Source organism: Panthera tigris, chromosome D3 (genome assembly GCF_018350195.1).
Source record: "Panthera tigris isolate Pti1 chromosome D3, P.tigris_Pti1_mat1.1, whole genome shotgun sequence".
Taxonomy (NCBI): Eukaryota; Metazoa; Chordata; class Mammalia; order Carnivora; family Felidae; genus Panthera; species Panthera tigris.
In genome coordinates, this window is record NC_056671.1 from 4773155 (window position 1) to 4796214 (window position 23060).

Sequence of the window (23060 nt, forward strand, 5' to 3'; positions counted from 1 at the left end):
GTTACCAAGAAAACAGAGGGGAAAAATATCCACAGCAGTGATCGTCGCTCAGCTCGCTGAAACTCTCTCAAAGCAGAGAATCCAGGCGGTGCTTCTCGGCAGGGGGCCCAGAACTGCCACTTTATTCTTTCAGGGACGTCATGGAGTCACAGAGGAGATCGAATCGGGGTCCCCTCCCCATCCTCACGAAGTCCTCTGGCTCTGCTAGAGTCCGCAGAGGGACAGGTCAGCCCCAGCGCCCCCCCCTCCGCCCCCCTGGCACCAAATACAGAAGTTTTACGGCCACGGGGGCTCATACATGTCCCCTTACAGACCCGGACATTAGCAACCAGCCCCATGTCCCCACCAACATCTGTCAAAACGGAAGTTAACCTCTGGCGATGTCACACAAAGAGATGTATTCCTCTGTGCCCAAAACTCAACTCTGCCTACAGGATAGATTATGATTCTACACACGATAATCAAAGGAGCCACAGAGAAAGAGTCCTTCCCGCGGTCTCGGCTCAGGTGGGGTGGCATCCCCTTACTGGGCATTTGATCCTTGCTCCCGGTCAGAACTTCTTTTCTCTTGTTGAGGAGATCATTTCCCGGGTGCTTCTTTGTCCCCAGCCCCACACTGAACACGCCAGCTGAACTATCTCATTTCATTCCCACAGCAAACCTGAGAATGGGCGTTATTCTTGTGCCCATGTCACAGATGAGAAATGGTGGGACAGAGGGGTTGAGTCACCTGTCTGAGGTCACACGGCTAGGAAACGATCAAATGTGACCCCAAATTTGACCACATAATTTTTTTTCATTTTTTTTATTTGAGAGAGAGAGAGAGAGAGAGAGCGCGCGCACGAGTACAGGAGGGGCAGAGAGAGAGAGAGAGAAAGAACCTCAAGGAGGCTCCTCGCTCAGTGCGGAACTGGATGCCGTGCTTGATCCCACGCCCCTGGGATCATGACCTGAGCCAAAATCAAGAGTCAGACGCTCAACTGACTGAGCCACCCAGGAGCCCCCCTGACCACGTAATTTTTAGTGATGTGCGATTTATGTCCCTGGAAAGTACCCAGGCAAACCACAAAAATATCCCCAAGCCAGAAGGAATACTCAGATTCTCAATCCTAGGGGCATTGGCTGGTGTGCAACTCACACAACCCACTGCTTCCCCATTTCAGACCTCCCAGCCCTGTGCCCAGAGGCAGATACAGGATTTCACGGCAGATTTCTCCCCCCGAGGTACTGGGGACACCTCCTGCCTTTTCTGCTCCTCGGTCAGCCACGGTCTAGTCCTCTGGCAGAGCCCCTGCCTTCGGAACAGGGGATCGTGGAACTTAATAGAGTTTCTGAGGAGAAAAACAAAATGTGCCTTGACATTCTCTTTAAGAATCCATTTTCATTCACCTTAACTGTGCGTGTTGGGTGAAGACCATCAGTTTGAGAGGAAAATATCTTCAAAAAGACCGCATTTGGATTCAAGTCTTCAGGGCGATTTTCGGTGCAAGGAAGAAACGCTCAAGGGAACGTTTATTTTCTGTGCAAGGAAGAAACGTTCAAGGGAACGTTTGCCAAGAAGAAAGCATTAAGAGGACGTTTGCAAAGTTTATATTTTATGTCATTTAATCTCCTTGGTGAGCCTGCAGGAGAATCGCCACCACACAGAAGGGGTGGGGTGGAACGGGCCATCGGATGGAGCCACCCAGAACCCAGCTGTCTGCTTGAAAAGCAGGATCAGGGGCACCTGGGTGGCTCAGTCGGTTAAGCGGCCGACTTGGGCTCGGGTCATGATCTCGCGGTCCGTGAGTTCGAGCCCCGCATCGGGCTCTGTGCTGACACCTCGGAGCCTGGAGCCTGCTTCAGATTCTGTGTCTCCCTCTCTCTCTCTCTCTCTCTCTGCCCCTCCCCAGCTCACACTGTCTCTCAAAACTGAATAAATGTTTAAAACATAAAATAAAAATCTAAGCTCTCTTATCAGCTCATTAAGTTTTTCATCATATACCTTTTCGGTGTATTTATCACAGAGGTGCTAAGGTCTATGTCCGATGGGGGTTTTACACTGTCTCTTTCAACACGGAACTCTTGGGTTTCCGTATTAATCATATAGGAATATTCTTCTTTGTTACAAACGAATAGGCTTTCTCATTCATCCTGAAACACAGAGCTCTGTCTTAATACAGAGGTGGATACTAATAATGTTAATTCAGGCAAGGCTCCCAGGTCACTTACTCTGTGCCGAGCTCTGGGATAAGCAGGTTACATAGATAAAAGAGTTTAACCCCCTATCATCCCCATCGGTCAGGTAAATGCCCCAACTGTCCTTATTTGAAAGTTGGGGAGATGAAGGCAAGGGTTTAAATAACTTGTCCAAGGTCACATAGTTAATAAGTAGCGATACCAAGAAATACTTCCTTCCTGGGGCGCCTGGATGGCTCAGTGGGTTAAATATCGGCTCTTGGTTTCGGCTCAGGTCGTGACCTCACGGTTTCATGAGTTCGAGCCCTGCATCAGGATCCGTGCTGACAGTGCGGAGCCTGCTTGGGCTTCTCTGTCTCCCTCTCTCTCTGCCCCTCCCCTACTTGCACTGTCTCTCTCTCTCTCTCTCAAAATAAATAAATAAACTTAAGGAAAAAAAAAAAGAAATACTTCTTTCCTAAAATACCACTGTGTGCTTAATGGTAAATGCCAACAAACAGCCAACCCCAGGGTGATATTGTGATTTCTAACAAAAAACACAGGGAGCGCCTGGGTGGCTCAGTCAGCTAAGCATCGGATTCTTGATTTCAGCTCTGGTCATAATCTCATGGTGTGTGGGTTTGAGCCCCACGTCAGGCCCTGTGCTGAGATTCCCTCTCCTTTTCTCTCTGCCCCTCCCCTGCTCTCCCTCTCTCTCTCTCACCAAATAAATAAATAAACATTAAAAAAAAGAGTCTTCCAAAAAGAAATACAGGGTCCCCTCCTTGTCTGCAGGTGTTACGTTCCAGGACCCCCAGTGGATGCCTGAAACCCCAATAGTACCGAACCCAGTAGGTACTAAGTTTTTTCCTGTACCTACACACCTATGATGAAGTTTAACTTCTCAACGAGGCACAGTAAGAGATTAGCAACAATAACAATGATAAAGAACAATCATAACAACCTGACGTAATGAAAGCTGTGTGACTGTGCTCTCTCTCCCGCTCTCCAAATATCGTCCTGGGGTGATGTGAGACGACAAAATGCGTGAAGCGATGGCGGGGGTGCATGACGCAGGCATTGTGACGCTAGGTCAGGAGGGTCACCTGCTTCTGGACCGTGGTTGACCACAGGGAACGGACCCTGGATAAGGGGGACCTCTGTACGCATTTGCTATTTGAGAGCAATGAAGGTGTCTCCTGTCGTGTTAATGAGGTGACTTCGGGGACACGCCTGAGGATGAGGGCTGCAGGGGGAACTTTCAGTCCCAAATCCCTGACCACCGGGGAGAGCAGAGGGGCTGGAGACTGAACCGCTCACCAATGGACATGATATTCCAATGGATCCAATGAATCGTACCTCTGTAATGAGGCCTCCGGAAAAACCCAAAAGGACAGGATTCAGAGAGCTTCTGGGCTGCTGAACCCATGGCAACTCGGGGGGGAGGTGGCATTCTCTGAGCAGGTGGGAGCCCCACGCCCTTTCCCCACGCCTGCGGCCTCTCTTTTCCCTGGCCGGCCCTGAGTTCTATTCTTGCAGAGGGAACCAGTAACCCAGTAAGCAAACTGTTCCTCGAGATGTGTGAGCCACCCTAGCAAATGAACCAAACCCAAGCAGGGGGGTGTGGGACCCTTCCGACCTATAGCTAGCTGGCAGAGACACAGGTGACCGTCTAGACTTGGACTTGGCCTCTGAAGTGGGGTGCCAGCTGTCTTGCGGGACTGAGTCCTCGCCCTGTGGGACCTGATGCCTCCCTCCAGGTGGACAGAATCAGCCCCGAGGAGTCACTGGGTCGAACCGCAGGACGCCCAGCTGGGGCTGGAGTGTTGCCCGGTGGGGAGGGGAGCCCCCCAACCACACACGCGTTGAAACTGAGTTCAGAATTTGTACTCGGTTTGGGGGGACAGTGGGGAGCGGAGAGGACTGTGGTAAGCGACACAGCGCGGGGGGACCCCTTCCGAACCGAGCAGCCGGTCAGCTCTGGCGGGTGTGACCATTCAATATCAGATTCCATCCGTCCTGTCTGCACTTTCTCCAGAGATGCCCAAATTGTGTATTTTTAGTTGAACCTCCCGATTCTTTTAGTGTTGGCCCAAAGTGAAGGGGAAAACACACACACGCGCACACACACACAGAAACACTCAGCCGGTCAAACTTAGACTACCCAACTCGCCACCTGGATGAAGGATGTGCCAAGGGAACCAAAATGCCAGGTAGCCAGAGTTCCCCGTGTTCACACAGTCCGGGAGACCCAGCGTGCTCCCCGAAACAAAGACGTCTCTGCTTCGCAACTGTTTAATCACGGGGGAGATGCAAGGTTCCTTTATTAACTGGAAAATAATAGTGTGCCCTAATGAGTCACTCAGCGTCCAAATGTATCGAATTCATCATCGCTGTTTTTATTTTTTGAAAATGATTAAATATCATTTTCTTTCCCTTTATAGCAAAGACCCAAGTGACAGCCGATCCATCAGTGTATCTGCTGATGTTTAACTACAGCATTTTGCATTCATTATTTCCTCCTTACGTCGTTCTTTTAAAAAGAGGAATAACTTAATTCCGCCTCTTGACAGCAGGGGAAATTAAATGGCATGTTCTCCGACAGAACTCCACCAGCACTCCATATAATCAAGCCAGAAGAGAATCAACCCAAAATGAGACGTTCAAGAACAAGCTTCTGGAAAAAAAACAAAACAAAACAAAACACCCTCCCACTTAAGAGAGATAAGGAACCTTGTAACCTCAAACACCACTCATCAGTTGGTACAACCAGTTCAGAGAGCAGCTTGGGGACAGGCCAGAAGCCGAAGAGGTACATCCCCGAGTGTCTTCAATCCCACCGCTGTGTTCGGACCCTAGAGCCCAGACACGGCATGTTTTCACTCCAGCCTCCGCTGAAGATTAGACTCTGCAGGGCAACTCAGAAAAGTCAGACATAAAAAGGACACTGAAGTTTCACAAACATTTCCCTGATTTACGCGCGATGGACTCCAATGTTTTCTATTCTGTGCTAATGGATTCAATTTCCAGTTTTAACGCTTGTCATGACTCATTAGTGGGTTGCAATCCCCCGTTTAAAGACCACTCTCCCAAAAGGACCTAGTGCAAATATTTCATACTGCACGCACAAGAATGGACACTGAGATCTATAGGGGCCCAAAGTTTTAAATAACAGGCATCCATCAACAAGAGAAGAACGCATGAATAAATTATGGAATGTCTATACTACGGGATACTATACAGCAGCGGGGAAAAGACGTACACGTGTGTCCGCAGGGTTTAACTCGGGCAATGTTGTGCTGGGCAAAAAGGCAAGTTGCAGAATGATCCTTATGGCACAACGCCATTTATAAAAAGTTTGAAAACATGACACACTATCTTTAGAAAGGTATCTATCTGTCTTAGACTGTTCAAGGCTGCTGTAACGAAAGACCACAGACCGGGTGGCTTGTAAACAACAAACATTTATTTCTCAAGGTAATGGAGGCTGGAAATCCAAGGTCGAGACGCCTACAGATTCAGTGTCTGGTGAGGGCTCACTTCCTGGCTCAGAGATGGGCACCTTCTCACCGTGTCCTCACGTGGTAGAAGGAGGACACAAGCTCTCCGGGGTCTATTTGATAAGGGCACTAACCCCACAGATGGGGGCTCCCACCTCCTAATGCCACCATCTCGAGGTTAGGATTTCAACATGTGAGGTTTTTTTTAATTTTTTCAATGTTTATTTATCTTTGAGAGAGAGACAGAGAGAGTGCGTGAGCAGGGGAGGGGCAGAGAGAGAGGGAGACACAGAATCCGAAGCAGGATCCAGGCTCTGAGCTGTCAGCACAGAGCCTGACGCGGGGCTCGAACTCACAAACCGTGAGACCATGAGCTGAGCCGAAGCCGGATGCTTAACCGACTAAGCCACCCAGGCGCCCTTGCAACCTGAATCCTTGTTACTATGGGCCGTAGAATAGGAATTCTGGACCCATTATGGGTCCATATCTTCCTCCCCCAAACCAATAACCTTGGTCTAATCAAGAGGGAAAGAACCAGGCAAACAGATAGGGAGACATCTGTATACGACCTGATTAGTCCTCCTCGAGACCAAGTGGATCGATCATCTGGTAACACAGAGGAAGATCTTCAGTGTGGAAGGCTGGACTCCCCCCCCCGCCCCCCCCAGCTGCCATCAGCATCAAGTTGTCTGAATGGCCATGTTCAGATACAGGCTGCAAACTGCTCACCATCGATAGGACAGGCAGCCATGTTGGGCCAGTGCCTATGAAAAACAGCACAGGGGACTGGCCCTGGGACTGGTTAAAACCAAATAAAACGCCCTTTCAAAAGACACCGAGGTTTCCTCTCGATACCTGGGCATATCACCTTTTATCTAGGTTTAAAGGCACGATGCAAGAAATGATGCTTCATGGAGGCAGGCTGCATTAAACGCCTACTTTCAAAGCACAGAAAATTGCCTCCAGAAACTTCAAGGAAGAAAGGGTTTTGGGGGGGGGGGATCGGAGGAAGAGGCAACCCCTCAAAGCTTCATGCGCTTGCTTCTGTCAAAGACGTGCACCAGATCTGAGGAGGACTTCATGGTTTCCAACGACACATGTCATGTCTTAATAATAAACATGTCAAAATAAGTAAATAAATACATCAACATAATGACACACGGATGCAATAATTTGACAGAGCAGCTGACGTTTCTGACAAACGTGCACCAATTTAAAAGGCCAAATAAAGAGTAGCCCCCGTTAGCATCAACTCTGCCAATGACCCTTGGTGGATTTCACCAACTGCCCATCAGAAATGTGGTGTAAGGGCCCCGGTTTAAAACCACCGTCCTGACAGACCTTGGAAACCTCCAACTTCCTCTGGCTCAATTTCTGCCTGCATAAGGGGACTACCAAAGTTAAACCTCACAGTAGAAATAAAATCTGCGCTAAGAAAGGGCACGTCAGAACCCAAATGACACTTGAATTTCTAAGAAACTCTCTTCTCCATTCTCATTTCACAAAGGAGCTACAATGCACGAATCCGGCAATGTGGCGATGAAGGCTGGGCTTCCCACAGCCTTGAACAGCGTAGCTGAAATTTGGGGATCTGGAGAAGGCACCAGAATCCTGCCAAAGGGTTGACTTGGGCAGTGTCTCTCTCTGGCCCCATCCCCTCCTTTTTCTGAGGTAACTCTGATGCTGAGAAAGGAGCCTTGAGCTTAGAGCTACTGATATATATTTGGCACCTTACCTCTGATATCTTCCTCCCCAAACCTATAACCCTGGTCTAATCAAGAGGGAAAAAACCAGGCAAACGGATAGGGACATGTCTGTATACTGCCTGAGAAGTTGAGTGCCAGGCCCTGTTCTAGAACCCGGAAGTCCGGGCTCAAATCCCAGACCCACCAGATATAGCTATGCCCTATTAAGTAGGCCCTTAATAGCTCTGAGCCTCACTGTCCCCATCTGTATGTGGGGCTAATAGTGCCGCCTGCTTCACAGGGGTGTTTTGGTAATGAAGGGGGATGGTGCATAGCCTTGGCATCGTCCTTTGTAAGATCTGCTGAAAATGCCTGAAAATGCCTCCCACATTGGCGCCTCTCCTAGACGGCTCAAAGCGTCCCACCCAACACAGAAGCCCCATTCCCTAAGACTACCCAACCGCTAGCTATCAAATTCTTGTATTAAAGACAATTCTGGAAGTCTGACACAACACAGTGTGAATATATAAAGAAGGGCTTCCCAGGTCGCCTTCCCAGAAATGTTTACTTTCAAACACTTTTAAACCCCTACTCATCCTTCAAGGACCGGTTCCAATGTCACCTCCTCGGAGATGACTTCCAGGATCCCTCCCCACAGAACCCACTGTGTCCTCTTTACTCCCCTGCACTTGGGTCCCCATCCTGTTACCGTGCAGAGCCCCGCCCACGGGCTGTCTCGGCATCTGTCTCTCGCGCCAGAGTTTTGAGCATCCTGACGGAGCCCGGCTTCTAAAAAGGACTGTGAAAGTCTAGCCAATTGCTTACGCTTGCTGAGACAGGCCACAGGGAGCCACTAGGTCTCGAGGAAAATGATGTTTTAAGATTAGTCTGGCAGCTGGTAGCAGAGTGGATTCGTGGGGAGAGGCCACAGGTGGCCACACGGACATTCTAGGAATGAGCTGTGTGAGCCTATATACTGCTGGGGATACAGTCCTCAACCAGCGAGGCCCCTCCTGGTCAGCAGGTGACTCAGATAAAGGAAGATACATTTTTTCCAGCCATATCAGAACACCCAAATATGGGCTTTTCTGCCCCCAACCAGCCATCTTGGGAATCAAGGAAACTTCTGAGTCAGTCGCCTTGAGACCTATGAACTTATTCCAGACATGGTATCACTACTCAAAACGTTCGTCTGAGTAACAGAATGAAAAGAAAAGACTCAGACAGCGAGAGGATTTTTGCAGAGCGCATAACCGATAACGGAGTGGTACCTAAAATACACAAAGACGTCTTAACACACAAGAGTAAGAGAACAAACAGCCCCAATTTAAAAATGGGCAAAAAAAAAAAAAAAATCTGAACACACCCCAAAGAAGATATACAGGTGGAAAATAAGCCTATGAAAAGACACTAAGCATCCTATGTTATCAGGGAATTGAAAATTAAAGCAATAACGAAACACCACTGCACCCCAACGAGAACGGCCAACATCCAGAACGCTGCCAAAGAATATTTCCGTATTGGCTCATCAAATGAAACAAATGCACCACACTAGTGCCGGATGTTAATAACGGGGGAGAATTCCCTATAACTTCTGCTCAATTCCTCTGTAATGTAAAGCTGCTCAGAAGAGTCTTAATATTTGCAAAATGTGTATCTGAAGCTCTTTGTATCGGTCAGCATAGACTCCGTTCTGCCTGGTAACAAGTGAGGCCAAAAATCAGTGGCCGAAGATGACAAAGGTTCAGTAGTCACTCACGCTACCCATCTTGGCCAGCAGTGGGCGCTGCTGCACACAGTCACTGACCAAGACCATCTGCCTAACCAGACTGGTTCCATCTTGGTTCTGCCCTGGCCATGCCTTCAGAGCCCAATTACAGCAAGAATCCTGCCAAGTCAGTTGAGAGGGAATACCCCCTCCCCCATCCCTGATGTCTGATCACTCTTCACATTCTAACCAAATTCCTTATCCCCACCCTTGATGTCTCATCACCGTGGCCTGCCCTCAGCAAGAATCTGGTTTGGTCAGTCTGGCCGGGGTCACCCCTGACCCCTGACAACTCCTCTTGGTCATGTGCCATCTATTGGCCCCACCCCCACTCTGTTCCTTGGCTATAAACCCCCACGTCTCTACAGGTTACACCGAGGGTCTCTTTTCCCTTTTTTTGCAACAGTTTCTGAACAAAATCTATCTTTACCACCTGCGCTGGCATCTGGCTCTGGTCCTCGCTGCCGTCACTCGGAGGCCAGGCTGATGGGAGGGTTTTCAGGCGTCCTGTTCTACCTGAGGCCACCCCTCCCCCAGATGGGAGTCCTTCTCCTGAATAACAATCATGACGAGAGTTGACAACACAAAACCTACAACACTGCCACGGAGACAATACGATAATAAAAAAGGAAGCAACGAAGTAAGGAGAGACGTTTGAAAAGCTTAAATCTGACCAAAAATCAAATCAACGGAAATTAAGCCCACAAGAACACAGCCTTGTCCCAACTACAAAATGATCCTTTGAGGCAATGCCCGAAGTTGGCAAAGGGACCAAGAACAGGGCACTCTCACACAAAGCTGGCAGTGTAAACTGGCAGAAAAATTTTATAAGACCATCGAAAATTTTAAACTTCATCATGGCTTGTGATCTACCGATTCACTTCGAGCACTTTCTCCTGAAGATTTACCTGTAGAAGAACTCAGCGGACATTTTCCATTTTTAAAACTTTTTTTTAATGTTTATTTACTTTTGAGAGAGAAAGGGACAGAGCGTGAGCAGGGGAGGGGCAGAGAGAGAGGGAGACACAGAATCCGAAGCAGGTTCCAGGCTCTGAGCCGTCAGCACAGAGCCCGACGCGGGGCCCGAACCCACAGACCCATGAGATCATGACCTAAACTGAAGTCGGACATTTAACCGACTGGGCTACCCAGGCGCCCCGACCTTTAACATTAAAAAAAAAAAAAATGTTTAAAAAGTATGTTTAAAGGGAGGAAAAAATGAAACGTGGTGAATAAATGGGAAATCTATAATATTAATAAAATATTATACCACTATTACATATCACCCTTAAAACTACAAGTTCATTGAAAGGCTCTGTGGATGTTTAAATTGTTGGGAAAAAATTGTTCATGTGTGCATATTTGTATTTTGGGAGAAAGAGAGTCCACCCCTTTCATTACTTTTTTAAAGCAGTTGATAATTATTGTTTCAAATATTTAACAACCTGAAAAGATGTTGCCAAATATTTAGTCTACACTGTTACAGAAAACAGCTTTCAAAGCTAAACAAATTCAAGTATTAGCGAAAACAACCTATGTTTTTGTACCTCGATGCGCATGTGAACACATACATACGTATACACTCCTCAAAATATTAACAATGGTTACCTCTGAATCATACATAGGTTCAGGGGTGACTTTTATCTTCTACGTCTTATTCCGCTGTCTTTTCTACATTTCCTGCAATTGAACATCTGTTACTTTTGAAGTAAGAAGACTTCTATCATACCTGGGCTGAACCTGGCCGGCAGCATAAATTCACAAAAGAGTTTCACACTGGCTAGAAAAAGAGGCTGTGTATTTTTAAAATATTTCCCTTTTTCTTTTCTTTCGGGGCCTGATCCTTTTTTGGGGGTGGGGAGGGGCCCTTCATTTCCCATAGGCCAACCCTGTTGCCACTTTGTAACATGAATTACAGACACATCCAGGACATGATGTATTTCTATACCTTAAATCCTGGTTTTGAACTATTGTGGCAGCTGGTGCTGAGAGATCTCCAGGTGTCCAATGGCAAATTTCATTTTAAAGCTAAGAACTGTGTGTTTCTAAATCCATTATTTTCAAACCCTAAAATTGTTAAAAATAAAATACCTTTATCTTCTTATGGTGTTGGAATTCATTACTATTTCATTCATTCCTATATCCCACTAATTCTCAATGCTGTCTCTGCATTAAGATCACCGGGAGAGTTTTCTGTGCAATATCAACGCCCGTGACCCAATGGGTTGTAAGGTCTAAGGAATGGGTGCTTGTTAAGACCCCCCAGGCTATTCTGATGTGTATCCGGGATTCAGAAGCCTTGACTTATCTATTCAGCAAGCAGTCATTCAGCCCCTGTATTAGCTTCCAACAGCTGCTGTAACAAATTACCACAAACTTAAGAGCCTACGGAAACAGATATTTATTCTGCAGAAGTTCTGGAAGCCAGAGTTCCAAAATCAAGGTACCAGCAGAGTCACGCTCCCACCTAAGGTCATAGGCGACAATCCACTCATTGCCTTTTCTGGCTTCTGGTGGCTCTAGGCATTCACTGGCTCCCTTGGCTTGTGGCCACTTTGCTCCAATCTCTGCCTCCAGCCCCATGGCCTTCTCCTCTGTGTCCCAGTTATTCGGACCCCTGTCATTGGATTGACAGCCACACACACCCCCCGCCCCCAAGATTCTTCACTTAAGTGCCTCTGTGAAGACCCTTTTCTCCAAGTAAGGCCACGTTGACACGTTCCGGGGATGAGGACACGGGCTCTAAGGGCTGAACTGCTTCAGCTACTCACCGGCTCGGAGAGCTTGGGAAGTCATTTAAACTGGTCAGCTTACACATCCGTTAAGCAGCAGTAATGACAGTTATCTGCCTCCCGAGGCTCTAACACTGCCGACTTGGAAAACATACTTTCCTAAAAGACTTACCACGGCATCTGACACCAACAATGGCATTGTGGGGTTTTTCAAAAGATTTTTAAAATAAAATAGCAATAGACAACAGAATTGTCCTCACAGACACAACTAAGACGTTCTGTGTGTTCTACCTTTTACCTGCTGTTAAACCTTCTACAGCAGGAAAGACACCAGGGGCGCCTGGGTGGCTCGGTCAGTTAAGCATCTGATTCTTGGTTTTGGCTCAGATCATGATCCCATGGTTCGTGGGACTGAGCCCCATGTCAGGCTCTGTTCTGTCAGTGCAAACTGGGATTCTCTCTCTCCCTCTCTGCCCCTCCCGCACTTATGCCCTGTCTCTTACTCTCTCTCAAAATAAATAAATAAACTTTAAAAAAAAAAAAAAAAGGAAAGAACCAATATAAACTGAGTCACATAGGAAAAACCATTCGTATTTAGAAACTGGGGGCGGCTACCACCATTGAACGGTCTTTGTCCTTCTTGTAAAAAAAAAATAAATAAGAGGGGCGCCTGGGTGGCTCAGTCGGTTAAGCATCCGACTTCGGCTCAGGTCATGATCTCACAGTCTGTGGGTTCAAGCCCCGCATCGGGCTCTGTGCTGACAGCTCGGAGCCCGGAGCCTGCTTCCGATTCTGTGTTTCCCTCTCTGTCTGTCCCTCCCCTGCTCATGCTCTATCTCCCTCTGTCGCAAAAATAAATAAAAACATTAAAAAAAAAAACCATTTAAAAATAAATAAATAAATAAATAAGAAACCTGAAGTGCAATGAATGATTTACCCTGGTTCGTGTTTTCTGAATCCATGAAACGACACTGGACATGGTGACTTTCTTACATCAACATCGCTTGCTGCGTAACGTTGAACAGTTAAATTTCAGAAAAAGCAGGGCGCCTGGGGGGCTCAGTTGAGCGTCCAACTCTTGGTTTCAGCTCAGGTCATGATCTTGCAGTTTGTGAGTTCCAGCCCCACATCAGGCTCTGTGCTGGCAATGAAGAACCTGCTTGGGATCTTCTCTCTCCCTCTCTCTGCCCCTCCCCTGCTTTCTCTCTCTCTCTCTCTCTCTCTCTCTCTCAAAATAAATAAACTTAGAAAAAAAATTTTTTCAGAAAAAGCAAAGAGTTTGTCAGGTTATTCAGAAGGGTGATCTCTTCGTCTGCCCCGCGGGTTATAACATTTTCTGGAAGAGAGCAGGCAAAACAAAACTCCGGGAAGACTGATTCCAGATTTGCAAGCAGGGGAGCTCTCCACAGTAAACACTTGACTTTGACCTTGACTTCACCTTGAGCTGGGTTTACAAGAATGTGGGGATGTGTCTATCTCTTTAAGAAATCTATTTTGGCGGGGTGCCTGGGTGTCTCAGTTGGTCGAGTGTCCGACTTCGGCTCAGGCCGTGATCTCACGGGTCATGAGTTCGAGCCCCGCGTCGGCTCTGTGCTGACAGCGCAGAGCCCGGAGGCTGCTTCCGAGTCTGTGTCTCCCTCTCTCTCTCTGCCCCTCCCCTGCTCACATTCTTTCTCTATCAAAAATAAATAAACATTAAAAAAAAAAAGAAAGAAATCTATTTTGGCGTTTCTGCCCTTCTATCCTATGGAGAGGCACACGCCCGTTTCTGTGATACTCCGTCCAGGTTTCCTCCCATTTGTAGGCGAGAGTGAGCTCTGTTTTGTGGCCTCTGACCGCAGAAAAAGTTGTGGCTCCCTTCCTCTGAGGTTTGGGTCCCAACAACCACGGGAACCACTTAAGGAGCAGGCCTGTCTCAAGTCCTCTGGCTGCATGTGGCTTCCGTGCAACCCGCCTGTCACCTACCTCCCGTTCCCTGTGGTTCTGTGTTATCTGTTCTGCACGCTTTCGAATTTGCTTATTTTTCTAATCTCTTCTCTACTCCTTTGGTAACACTACTCTTTATCTTGTGGTTTTCATCTTTATTACTCACATTTCCTCACAACGAGCATTCATTAAAATATTTTAAATTAAGACCTTTACCGCCTTTCTAACTGAGCACGTCGGGTCTGCCCGTACAACACATTTTTAATTCTTATCACAGAATTTCAGGCAGTTTGTACATTATATTCTATTAAAAACTCTATTCCACCCAAGGTTGTCACAATGCGGAGATTACAGCTTTCTGACGGATGTTTTGTTAGGGATATATTCATATATTCACTCTGTTAGCCAGCAAACACGGTCCGTGAGCTTGTATTTCACACCTCGTTTGACATCGCGATTCAACAGCAAAGTACAAAGGGAAGCAATTATTTATTTAGATTATGGAATGAATTTCGGAGGGATATTAGATAAGTATAGATTATCATGCCAAAGCATTAATCCCTGCCCTTCTCACAGCCTGGGGGGAGGTCACACACTGGGGTCAAGGAGACAGGGGACACCGGAACAGGGAGAGCGCCTCATAATCCTGTAACTCTGCTCAGGTAACGAATTTTTCTCTCCTGTAACTTTTTTTTTATCTCCAAAGAAAATGCAAAATTGATTCTCACAAAGCCAACAGTGATAACCACAGCCTATGCTTTTTCTTCAGTTTGAAACATCGCCACTTGATCGGCCAAATATTTCAAGAAAATCAATTTCCTACCCATGGACCATGGATCCCGCCCTCACACAGTCAGCTCCGACTCAGGACGGCTTGACTCAGTTTCGCTTTATGGTGGTGCGAAAGCAATACACCGCCAGTAGGAATTGTACTTGGAATCTTGAGTCTGGATCCTGTCCCGGACCAGCGACCTGCGGCCCCACCCTCTCCCGCGATGCTGGGCAGAGGCCGCAGCTCCCAGTCAGCCACGCGGTCAGGAGGGTCGACGGGCAGTACGCGGACAGCCACCTGCACCCACACGGCCGTCCCGTTTGTCACCTTCAGTACAGGATTCAGTCAACGGCATGCAATAGTCAACACCTCATTATAAAACAGGCTTTGTGGTGGACGACTGTGCCCAACCGGAGGCTCATGTCCGTGTTCTGAGCACGTCGAAGGCGGGCCAGGCTAAGCTATGGCGTTTGCTGGGCTAGGTGGTTAAATGCATTGTTGACTTACGATATCAACTGACAATGGGTTTATAGGGAGGTTACCTCATCATGAGCCAAGCAAGATCTATACCCAAGACGTTCACCACCCACATGATGATTCCGGAGGCTGTTAAGTCCAGGCATCCCATCCGGGCCCCTCCAGCGCCCCAGGACTGAGGTAACTGCAAGGTCCCCTCTCGTTTCTCCTCTCCCCGCAGCATCCATCCCCCAGAACCTCTCTCATCCTCTAAACCTATGTCGTTCAGGCGGGCCGGCCACAGTGATGGGTTCCGGTGGGTCCGTGATGCAAGACAAGCCAAACAGAGCCAGTGGACCAGACAGGGAAGAACGGTGTCCTCCCCGAAGTGACCACAATGGCGGGACGGACATTGGGAGCTGCTGGTGGCCAACTCGCCACCAGGAGGGAAGATCCTGCTGGAGACGATGCCAACCCAGAGGAGAGACAGGAGACAGGCTGCTAAGGACGCTGCTTGGACACCTGCACCCTGACGTCCCTGGTCCCCGCCCCCCTGCACGTCTCCATCCACAGGAGGAGCCCGAGTCCCCTTTTTGCTTGAGTTGCATCGGCACAGCACCGAACGGCAGCCACTGGACAAAGCCAGCTGACCGACGCCACGGCAACCCAGAGGGAGTCCGGGCCCCAGCGAAGCCACTACCCTCGGCAGGCACCACGCTGAAGAGAGTGGAACACTGCTAGCTGACCGCCATCGCCCCACCCTTCTTCCTTTACAGCAAAGACCACCTCCCACTACGGCTCCCGGAAACAGTGCCAGGCGTTCACTTCCCCAGACTGGCCGGCTTCTTGGGCAGAGGCAGGGAACCCACCGCTCACCCATGAGATCGGAAGGGTCCACGTCCAGGTCCCCTTCCCTGATAAAAGGCGGTAACAGAGGGGAAGCGGCCCGCCCTTCCAGTGTTGGTGCACAACTGGTGAGTTAGCCGTCGCTGCACCTGCTGCAGCCACCTTGCAACCGTGTGGGAACCGGGAGAAGGATGGCAGCTGGGGACCAGGTGTGAGAGACGGGGAGACGGGACACGCCTGGGTGACACGGTCGCACTGCCGGATTAACCAGTCTCGTCGAACCACCCGCCCGAGTTTCTCGGCAGGTGAGCTGATAAAACCGTGTTGCTGCAGCCACGTTTTGGCGGGTACCCTACTGACCGCACACGGAAACACCTGAGCCAATAGAAAAATCCTGGGCTCTCCCCATATACTGACAACTCCGGATGTGGGAAGGCTCAGCGGGCAGGCAGACAGATTCCCAGGCAAACCGTGGGCCACGTGAGGCCGCAGACTAAACGGCCGGCCAGGGATGGATGTAAAGGGGGACAACCAGATTGTTGAGTTTGGAGCGATCGTATTCCTAACAGAAGACTCGCGGCCCCTCAGCTGGACTCCCTTCTTTCCCTTTGAACGAGGTCCTCGAAGAGCAGGCAGGACGGCGTTCTAGCGGACGGAGGTTGGACCAGAACTCCATGGGAAGAGGCAAGCTGCACCCAGTCTCTCCGAGGTCGGGAGCCCCACCCACCCACCCACGGCCTCATCCACTCACAGAGTGCCCCCCAGGCCCAAAGCGGTGGGCCTCCATGAGTTTAAATAGTAGAGGAGAAAGAAGAGACAGCAGGGGGTGACCCCGCAAGGTGATACGTAACAGATCTGAAAGACGCTTCCTGCCAAACTGAGGCTGGGAGTCAGGGGCGAGAGGTGTGCGTCTAGGGCTCGTTCGCCCGACCCTTTAAGAGAGAAGGTGGTCACAACCGTGGGGACAGCACCTCCTGCCTTAGTGGGGTCCCGATGCACGAGGCCTAGCAATGACCTCCAGGTGAGCGCAGCCCCGTGAAACCCAAAGCCGGCGTCTGAGCTGGAGGGGACACGTGCCAGCACCCAGGGGTGACGTCCGCGAGATGGCTGCCTTGAAGCACCGAGAGACGATTCCTCGCTTGTTACAGCTACCCTCTGTTTGCCCGTAAATGAGTCCACTTCCCCTTGCCTCTTAGATCATTTCCATGCTGCCCACTTCATTCTTCAATCTTGAGTGCAACCAGTAACAGTAATAAACATAATTCTCGAAACACAGTTCTCAAACCCTGCACGTATGTGAGTGCGGGTCGTGTTTGAGACTGCTCACCTAGTTAGGCCACTGGCGTATAAAGAGCGTAAAGAATAAAAGCCTTCCGCAGCGGCTCAGCCCCGTGATGGAACCATCGGGAAGCCGACGGGCAAAAGGAGCACATTGCCCATTAAAGGCAGAGGCATCAGCTCATCGATACGCACGTTGTTTTGCGATCAGCTTCGCAGCCACCCTCGGCCCCCGCCGCCGAGGCCGCTGGGGGATGTCGGCTTACCTGCTCTGCGGGTCCGGGTGGTGGCCCACGCAGGTGAGCGTGGCCGTGGTCTGAGAGCCACTGCTGTCTATTTCCTCCTGGACTGCCCACTGCTGCTCGCTGGTGACTCGAACGGCCGTTATCCTCACCCCTGCTGCTGCCTTAATTCTGTGGGGTGGGAAAAAGACGTACACATGTATAACACTGCTTGAGGTCAAGACACGTGCTAAAAACACAGAGCTAGAGCAGATCTCCCTTTTCCTCTGGGAGACGGAGGGAAGACAGGCAGGGAATGGCTTTCCTTTGAAAACTAAGTGTCCTGTTATTTTTTAAAAATGTTTATTCATTCTTGAGGGACACAGAGAGAGAACACAAGCCAGAAAGGGGCAGAGAGAGAGGGAGACACAGAATCCGAAGCGGGCTCCAGGCTCCGATCGGCACAGAGCCCGACGCGGGGCTCGAACTCACGAACCGTGAGATCGTGATCTGAGCCGAAGTCGGACGCCCAACCGGCTGAGCCACCCAGGCGCCCCTCAGTTTCCTGTTACTTTTACAAGTGCCCCAGAGTAGGAGCCCCAGCATTTTGCCAAGCGCATGCTACTTTAGTGTTTCATGGACGTGCTGGGAACCAGACCTCTGTCCGCTGCCGGGACCGCGAGTGATGGGAATGAGGCAGAGGCGGCCAGGCAGGTGTGGATGGGACCTGGAGATGGGGAGGGGCCCCCACGAGGCGGAGGGAGCACAAAAGACTGGGGGCTGGGGAAGCCAGTGGACCCAGGAGGAAGTGGGCAGTCCGGGCCACACTGGGAGGAGAGAAGGAGGGGCACACTGTCCTCGGGAGAAAAATAAACACCGCATCCCGGCAGGACAGTGTGGCCAGGGACCGCCTGGCACAGCATGGGTTGTACAGCATTGGAACTCAGTTCCCCAAGGAAGAACCAAGGGACCCAGCTGCTCGCTCACCGAGAAAAGGCCAAGAAGAGCTCTCACAGCCTGCTTGTTTTGCATTTGTTCCCTGCTCCTCAAATGACCTGTGCTGCAATTAACCAGAGTATGTCTCCTCAGTGACAGCGGGGATCCCAAGGCATCACCCAAGTTCTCAGCAGCCTTGGGACCTGCCCGTGGACACACTGGGGACATGTCTGGGGAACAATCAGGGGGAAGGCAGATCCGTCGACCGCCCACTGCTTGCAGTGCCTTAAACAGGTATAAGTGAGCACAAAAGGACGTGCTTGGGGGCACCTGGGTGGCTCAGTCGGTTAAGTGTCCGACTTCAGCTCAGGTCATGATCTCACAGTTCGTGGGTTCGAGCCCTGCGTGAGGATCTGTGCTGACAGCTCAGAGCCTGGAGCCCGCTTCGGATTCTGTGTCTCCCTCTCTCTCTGCCCCTCCCCTACTCATGCTCTGTCTCTGTCTCAGAAATAAATAAAAGATTAAAAAAATTAAAAAAAAAAAAAGGACATGCTTGGACTTCCGAGTCCAGGGATGAACACTGCAGGGGTCACCGGGGAGCCTGAAGTCCCTCCGCTTCCCAGACGGAAGGCTGTGGACCAACAGGCAATGCTCACCGAGGCCCTGGGCCCCCTTTTCCACAGATACATCAAAAGGAACACGATTCAGCCATAAAAAGGAATGAAGTGGGGTGCCTGGGCGGCTCGGTCGGTTGGGCATCCGACTTCGGCTCAGGTCATGATCTCCTAGTTCACGGGTTCGAGCCCCGTGTCACGCTCGCTGTTGTCAGCACAGAGCCCTTTCCAGATCCTGCCTCCCTCCCTCTCTCAAAAATAAATAAACATCAAAACAAAAAAAGGAATGGGGCACTGGCACAGGCTACAGGGTGGATGGACCTGAACCGCATCAATCAATGCGGAAGAAGCCAGCCGCAAAAGTACGGAGACTGTGCAATTCCGTTTACGTCAAACGTCCAGAATAGGTACGTCCGTAGAGAGCCGACCGCTGGTTGCCAGGGTGGTGGCACCGTGCCGAATGCCACTGAACTGCTTCCTTAGATACTGCCAAGTTTATGTTATATGAATTGTTCATGGGTTCGAGCCCCGCGTCAGGCTCCCTGCTGACAGCTCGGAGCCTGGAGCCCGCTTCAGATTCTGTGTCTCCTTCTCTCTCTGCCCCTCCCCTACTCGTGCTGTCTCTCTTTCTCTCTCTCTTTCAAAAATAAACATAATAAATAAATAAATAATCATTTATGAACACACACACACACACACAAAAATCTTTGAGATCCGAAGAAGGGAACTTATGAAGGCAGAATTTCAACGAGCAGGAGAGAGAGTTCTGGACTCAAGGGTTGTCCTAAAGCTCCTGGCTTTGCTGCCAACTAAGGAGCCCGGGGGTGGAATTAGGAGATTCAAATCCTTGCAGACCCAGTTAGAAAAGAAATGCTTCCGCCTCCTTTCTTCTCCTTCATACAGGTCCTTACACAGATGCTCTCACACTCAGCTGCGAGCCCTCGAGCCCCGCGTTCTGGAGAAATCCCTGCCCATCCAGCGACGCCCCCAGGAGGTGCAGATGCCAAGCTCTGAGGGCTTGGCCTTAGGGCTGCAAACACTGTCACTTTTTTCCTTGTCCCCCATCCTCCTCCCAAGCCACCTAGGCGTCCTGACCTCCTGCCTGACCCAGTGCCCTCCTGCAGTCCCAGGCTCCTTTGGTTCTGGAAGCCCTCCCCCTCCCCGCCCCCCACCCCCGAGCCGCAGCAAAGTCAGACCTGAGAGGGTCACCCTGCGGCATCCGCAATCTGGAACACAAGGGGATCCAGAAACTTCAGTGCAGTTAATTTCTGGGCACAGAGGAAGTCTCAAGAAAACGAATACCAACCTCGCCCCCTTCCAGGCTTTCTAGGGTCCACCCCTCCCCCAGAAACGGACTTTCAAGCTGCCAAAGTACCTTCCAAAACTGCCACAAAGACATGGCAACTTTCATACACACTAGGAACGGCAACTGTGAGCACCACATCAGGGCAGAAAGCCATGCTGGGCAGAGGCACTGCAGCCCCGTGTTCTTCTCAGCTTCTCATTTCGACTATTATTATGAATTATCACTATCATTACCCCCAGCAACCATCCACTGTAGCAAAAAACAGACACTTGCCCGTTGGCATGGCTAAGACAAAGAGAGAAGACAGCAAGTGTTGACGCAGACGTGGCTGGAACGCGTCCGCATCGCTGGAATGAGTGAATCTGGTTCCATTTCTCGGACGACGTCTCCCAACCTGGATTTCTATGGGTCCTACAGCCCGGCATTTCCACTGCTGGCCGTATACATGCCCACGAGAAACGCAGGCACGTGTTCCCCTTAAAGCTCCAAATGGAAACGGCCTACACCGCTCACCAACAACAGAACAGACAAAGCACGTGAAACACGGTGCAGCAGGAACAAGGGTGAGCAGTCCACCACCGCGCAAAACAACATGACGAGCCTCCAAAAATAATGTCGGGCGAAAGAAGCCAGATACGAAAAACTGCACAGTCCCGTTTGCAGAACGTCTGAAACAGGCAAACGGGTCCATGAGGTCCAAGTCTGTATCGTGGTTACTCTTCCGGGAAGTAACGGGAAGGGGTCCCCGGGGGGGGCTTCTGGATGTGACTGCATGGTGAGTTTTGAGAACTTTCCGGGCCGGGCTCACTTCTGCGCACTTCCTCGTACACACATCCTAGTTCAGTATCGAGGTCAAATAAAGCAGGCAGACCTCATGCTTCTCACGGGGATGCCACGTTGCAGCCAGGGGGGTGTGACTTCGCCCCTGGTCCAGCCTCAGGATGAGTCAGACTCTCGCCACCTTGGACACACACACGGGCTTCTTCCCCCAACTTCCTCCACCCCTTGAGGTGCCCGGGGCCCCACCCTTGTTCTGAGGGACACAGAGTAATCCGAAACCTTGACCTTGTCTATGATGGGGAAGAGTCTTAGAATCCCGATGAACATCCCTCTTGGTTGGAGCAGAAGCAGGAGCAGGTGACATCCCAGCTGCTGGACATAAGCAGTGAGAAAGACATCTGGCTTCCAGGCCAGTGTCCGCCCAGCAGGGACTAGAGACAGGGCAGACACCCACAGCTTCTGCACCTCATTCCCCCTGTAACTTTCCAGCCCACAGCATCTACCGTCTAGCAGGGCACAAGACAACTCGCTCGGTGAGTCCATCTGACTCTTTGTTTCTTATACTTAGGCCAACCGCTTTAGGATTACTCAAACCTCAGCAGGAGTTTTGACCGTCTGGTTGTTTACACGGTGGAGGTGCAGTAAAGGATTAATCCTCTGCGCTCACAGACTCTCCTCTTTGTGATCACAACGTGGCTGCAGTAGCTCCAGATCTCACATACTCATCCACCAAAGGAAAAGCAAGATTCTCTCCCTCAGAACAAAATCCTGAAGCTAGGTTTTCATAGGTTGAATCAGATTGAGGAGTCCCCCCTGGACCACTAACTGTGGCCTAGGGGGTAGACGAACAAGGCTCACTGGGTTAGCCAGCCAACCACCGTCCCTGCACTAAGGGTAAAGTTAAGCCCGGGGTGCCCGGGTGGCTCAGTCGGTTGAGCGTCCGACTTTGGCTCAGGTCACGATCTTGTGGTTTGTGAGTTCGAGCCCCGCATCGGGTTCATCGCCGTCAGACTGTCAGTGTAGAGCCTGCTTTGGAGCCTCTGTCCCCCAGTCTGTGCTCTTCTGTTCCTCACACACTCCCCGAAATAATTAAGTATTTAAAAAAAAAAAGGGGGTAAAGTTAAGCCCATCTGAATCACATGGCAGTAACCATAAGTGGCTCCTAAAAAGAAACTCAAGTGGCAACGGAAGAAATGAAAGCTGCGTATCAAAAGCACAAGCCTAAAGGCCAATTACTGAGGTCCTACCCCCCCCCCAGCACAAGTTATAAAACTGTTCTAAATTTCAGTTCTTGGTCCAAATCCTTCCCGATTTTAGATTATCTTTGTTAGAATAATCTGAGCCCAGAAAAATCCAAGTCCTGAATATTCATCACATGTGTTTTAGAGAAATATTTTTAGGCTCGGTGATATTCTTAACACTTGTCATGTATAAAAACAACAATATCTAAAACGATGTGGAAACTATTAACGGTCTCCGCGCGGCTAATGAGCTTGGGGGATCTGGGGGCTGAGCGAGGACAAGGTGTGACCACTAGGTCGCAGGAGCACACAAGAAGCCCGATCTGGGCAAGGCTTGGACAGGTTCGCATCCTGGGGGAGTCCCTCCTAAGCATAAGCTTCTCCAGAGGATACGGCGCCACCCCAAAGGGGAGGGGGGCAAGAGAGGAGCGGGGAACAGGAGGATCAGAGAGGCGGGTTTCTGTGTCTACATGATGTCACTAAGCAACATGGCGGCACATCTACAGATCACAGAGCCCCAGAGGGCAGTGGCAGCCTGGGGTCTTCTAACCAGAGTTTATGGCTAACAGACGTTGGGCACAGTTTTGCAGGGTATGGAAAGCAGGCGGGCTCCAAATGGCTAAAAATATGCTTATTTGGGATATCTTTGTAACAATCAGATGCGTAAAAATTTGGAGTTTGGAGCTGGCAGGATGCTGAGCTAACAAGTCCCAGTCTGTTGCGAAGAAATAAACAACACGGGAGCCAACACACAGGGACCGTCTTTGGCTCCTTTCTGTAACAACTACTTTCTGATATTCATCAACAACTTACGTTTCTACTTCCATAGGACCCTCATTATA

The 23060-nt window shown here is 50.1% G+C and overlaps 1 protein-coding gene across 2 annotated transcripts in view; it reads right to left on the reverse strand.

Annotated features, from left to right (window-relative positions):
* LOC102961648 (transmembrane protein 132B) overlaps nucleotides 1-23060 on the reverse strand; it is a 326995-nt gene that overhangs the window by 155862 nt on the left and 148073 nt on the right. For both annotated transcript variants that reach the window (XM_042961913.1, XM_042961914.1), the window contains exon 3: nucleotides 17387-17533. In XM_042961913.1, coding sequence (XP_042817847.1) covers nucleotides 17387-17533 — 147 coding nt within the window. The remainder of the gene's footprint in view (nucleotides 1-17386; nucleotides 17534-23060) is intronic.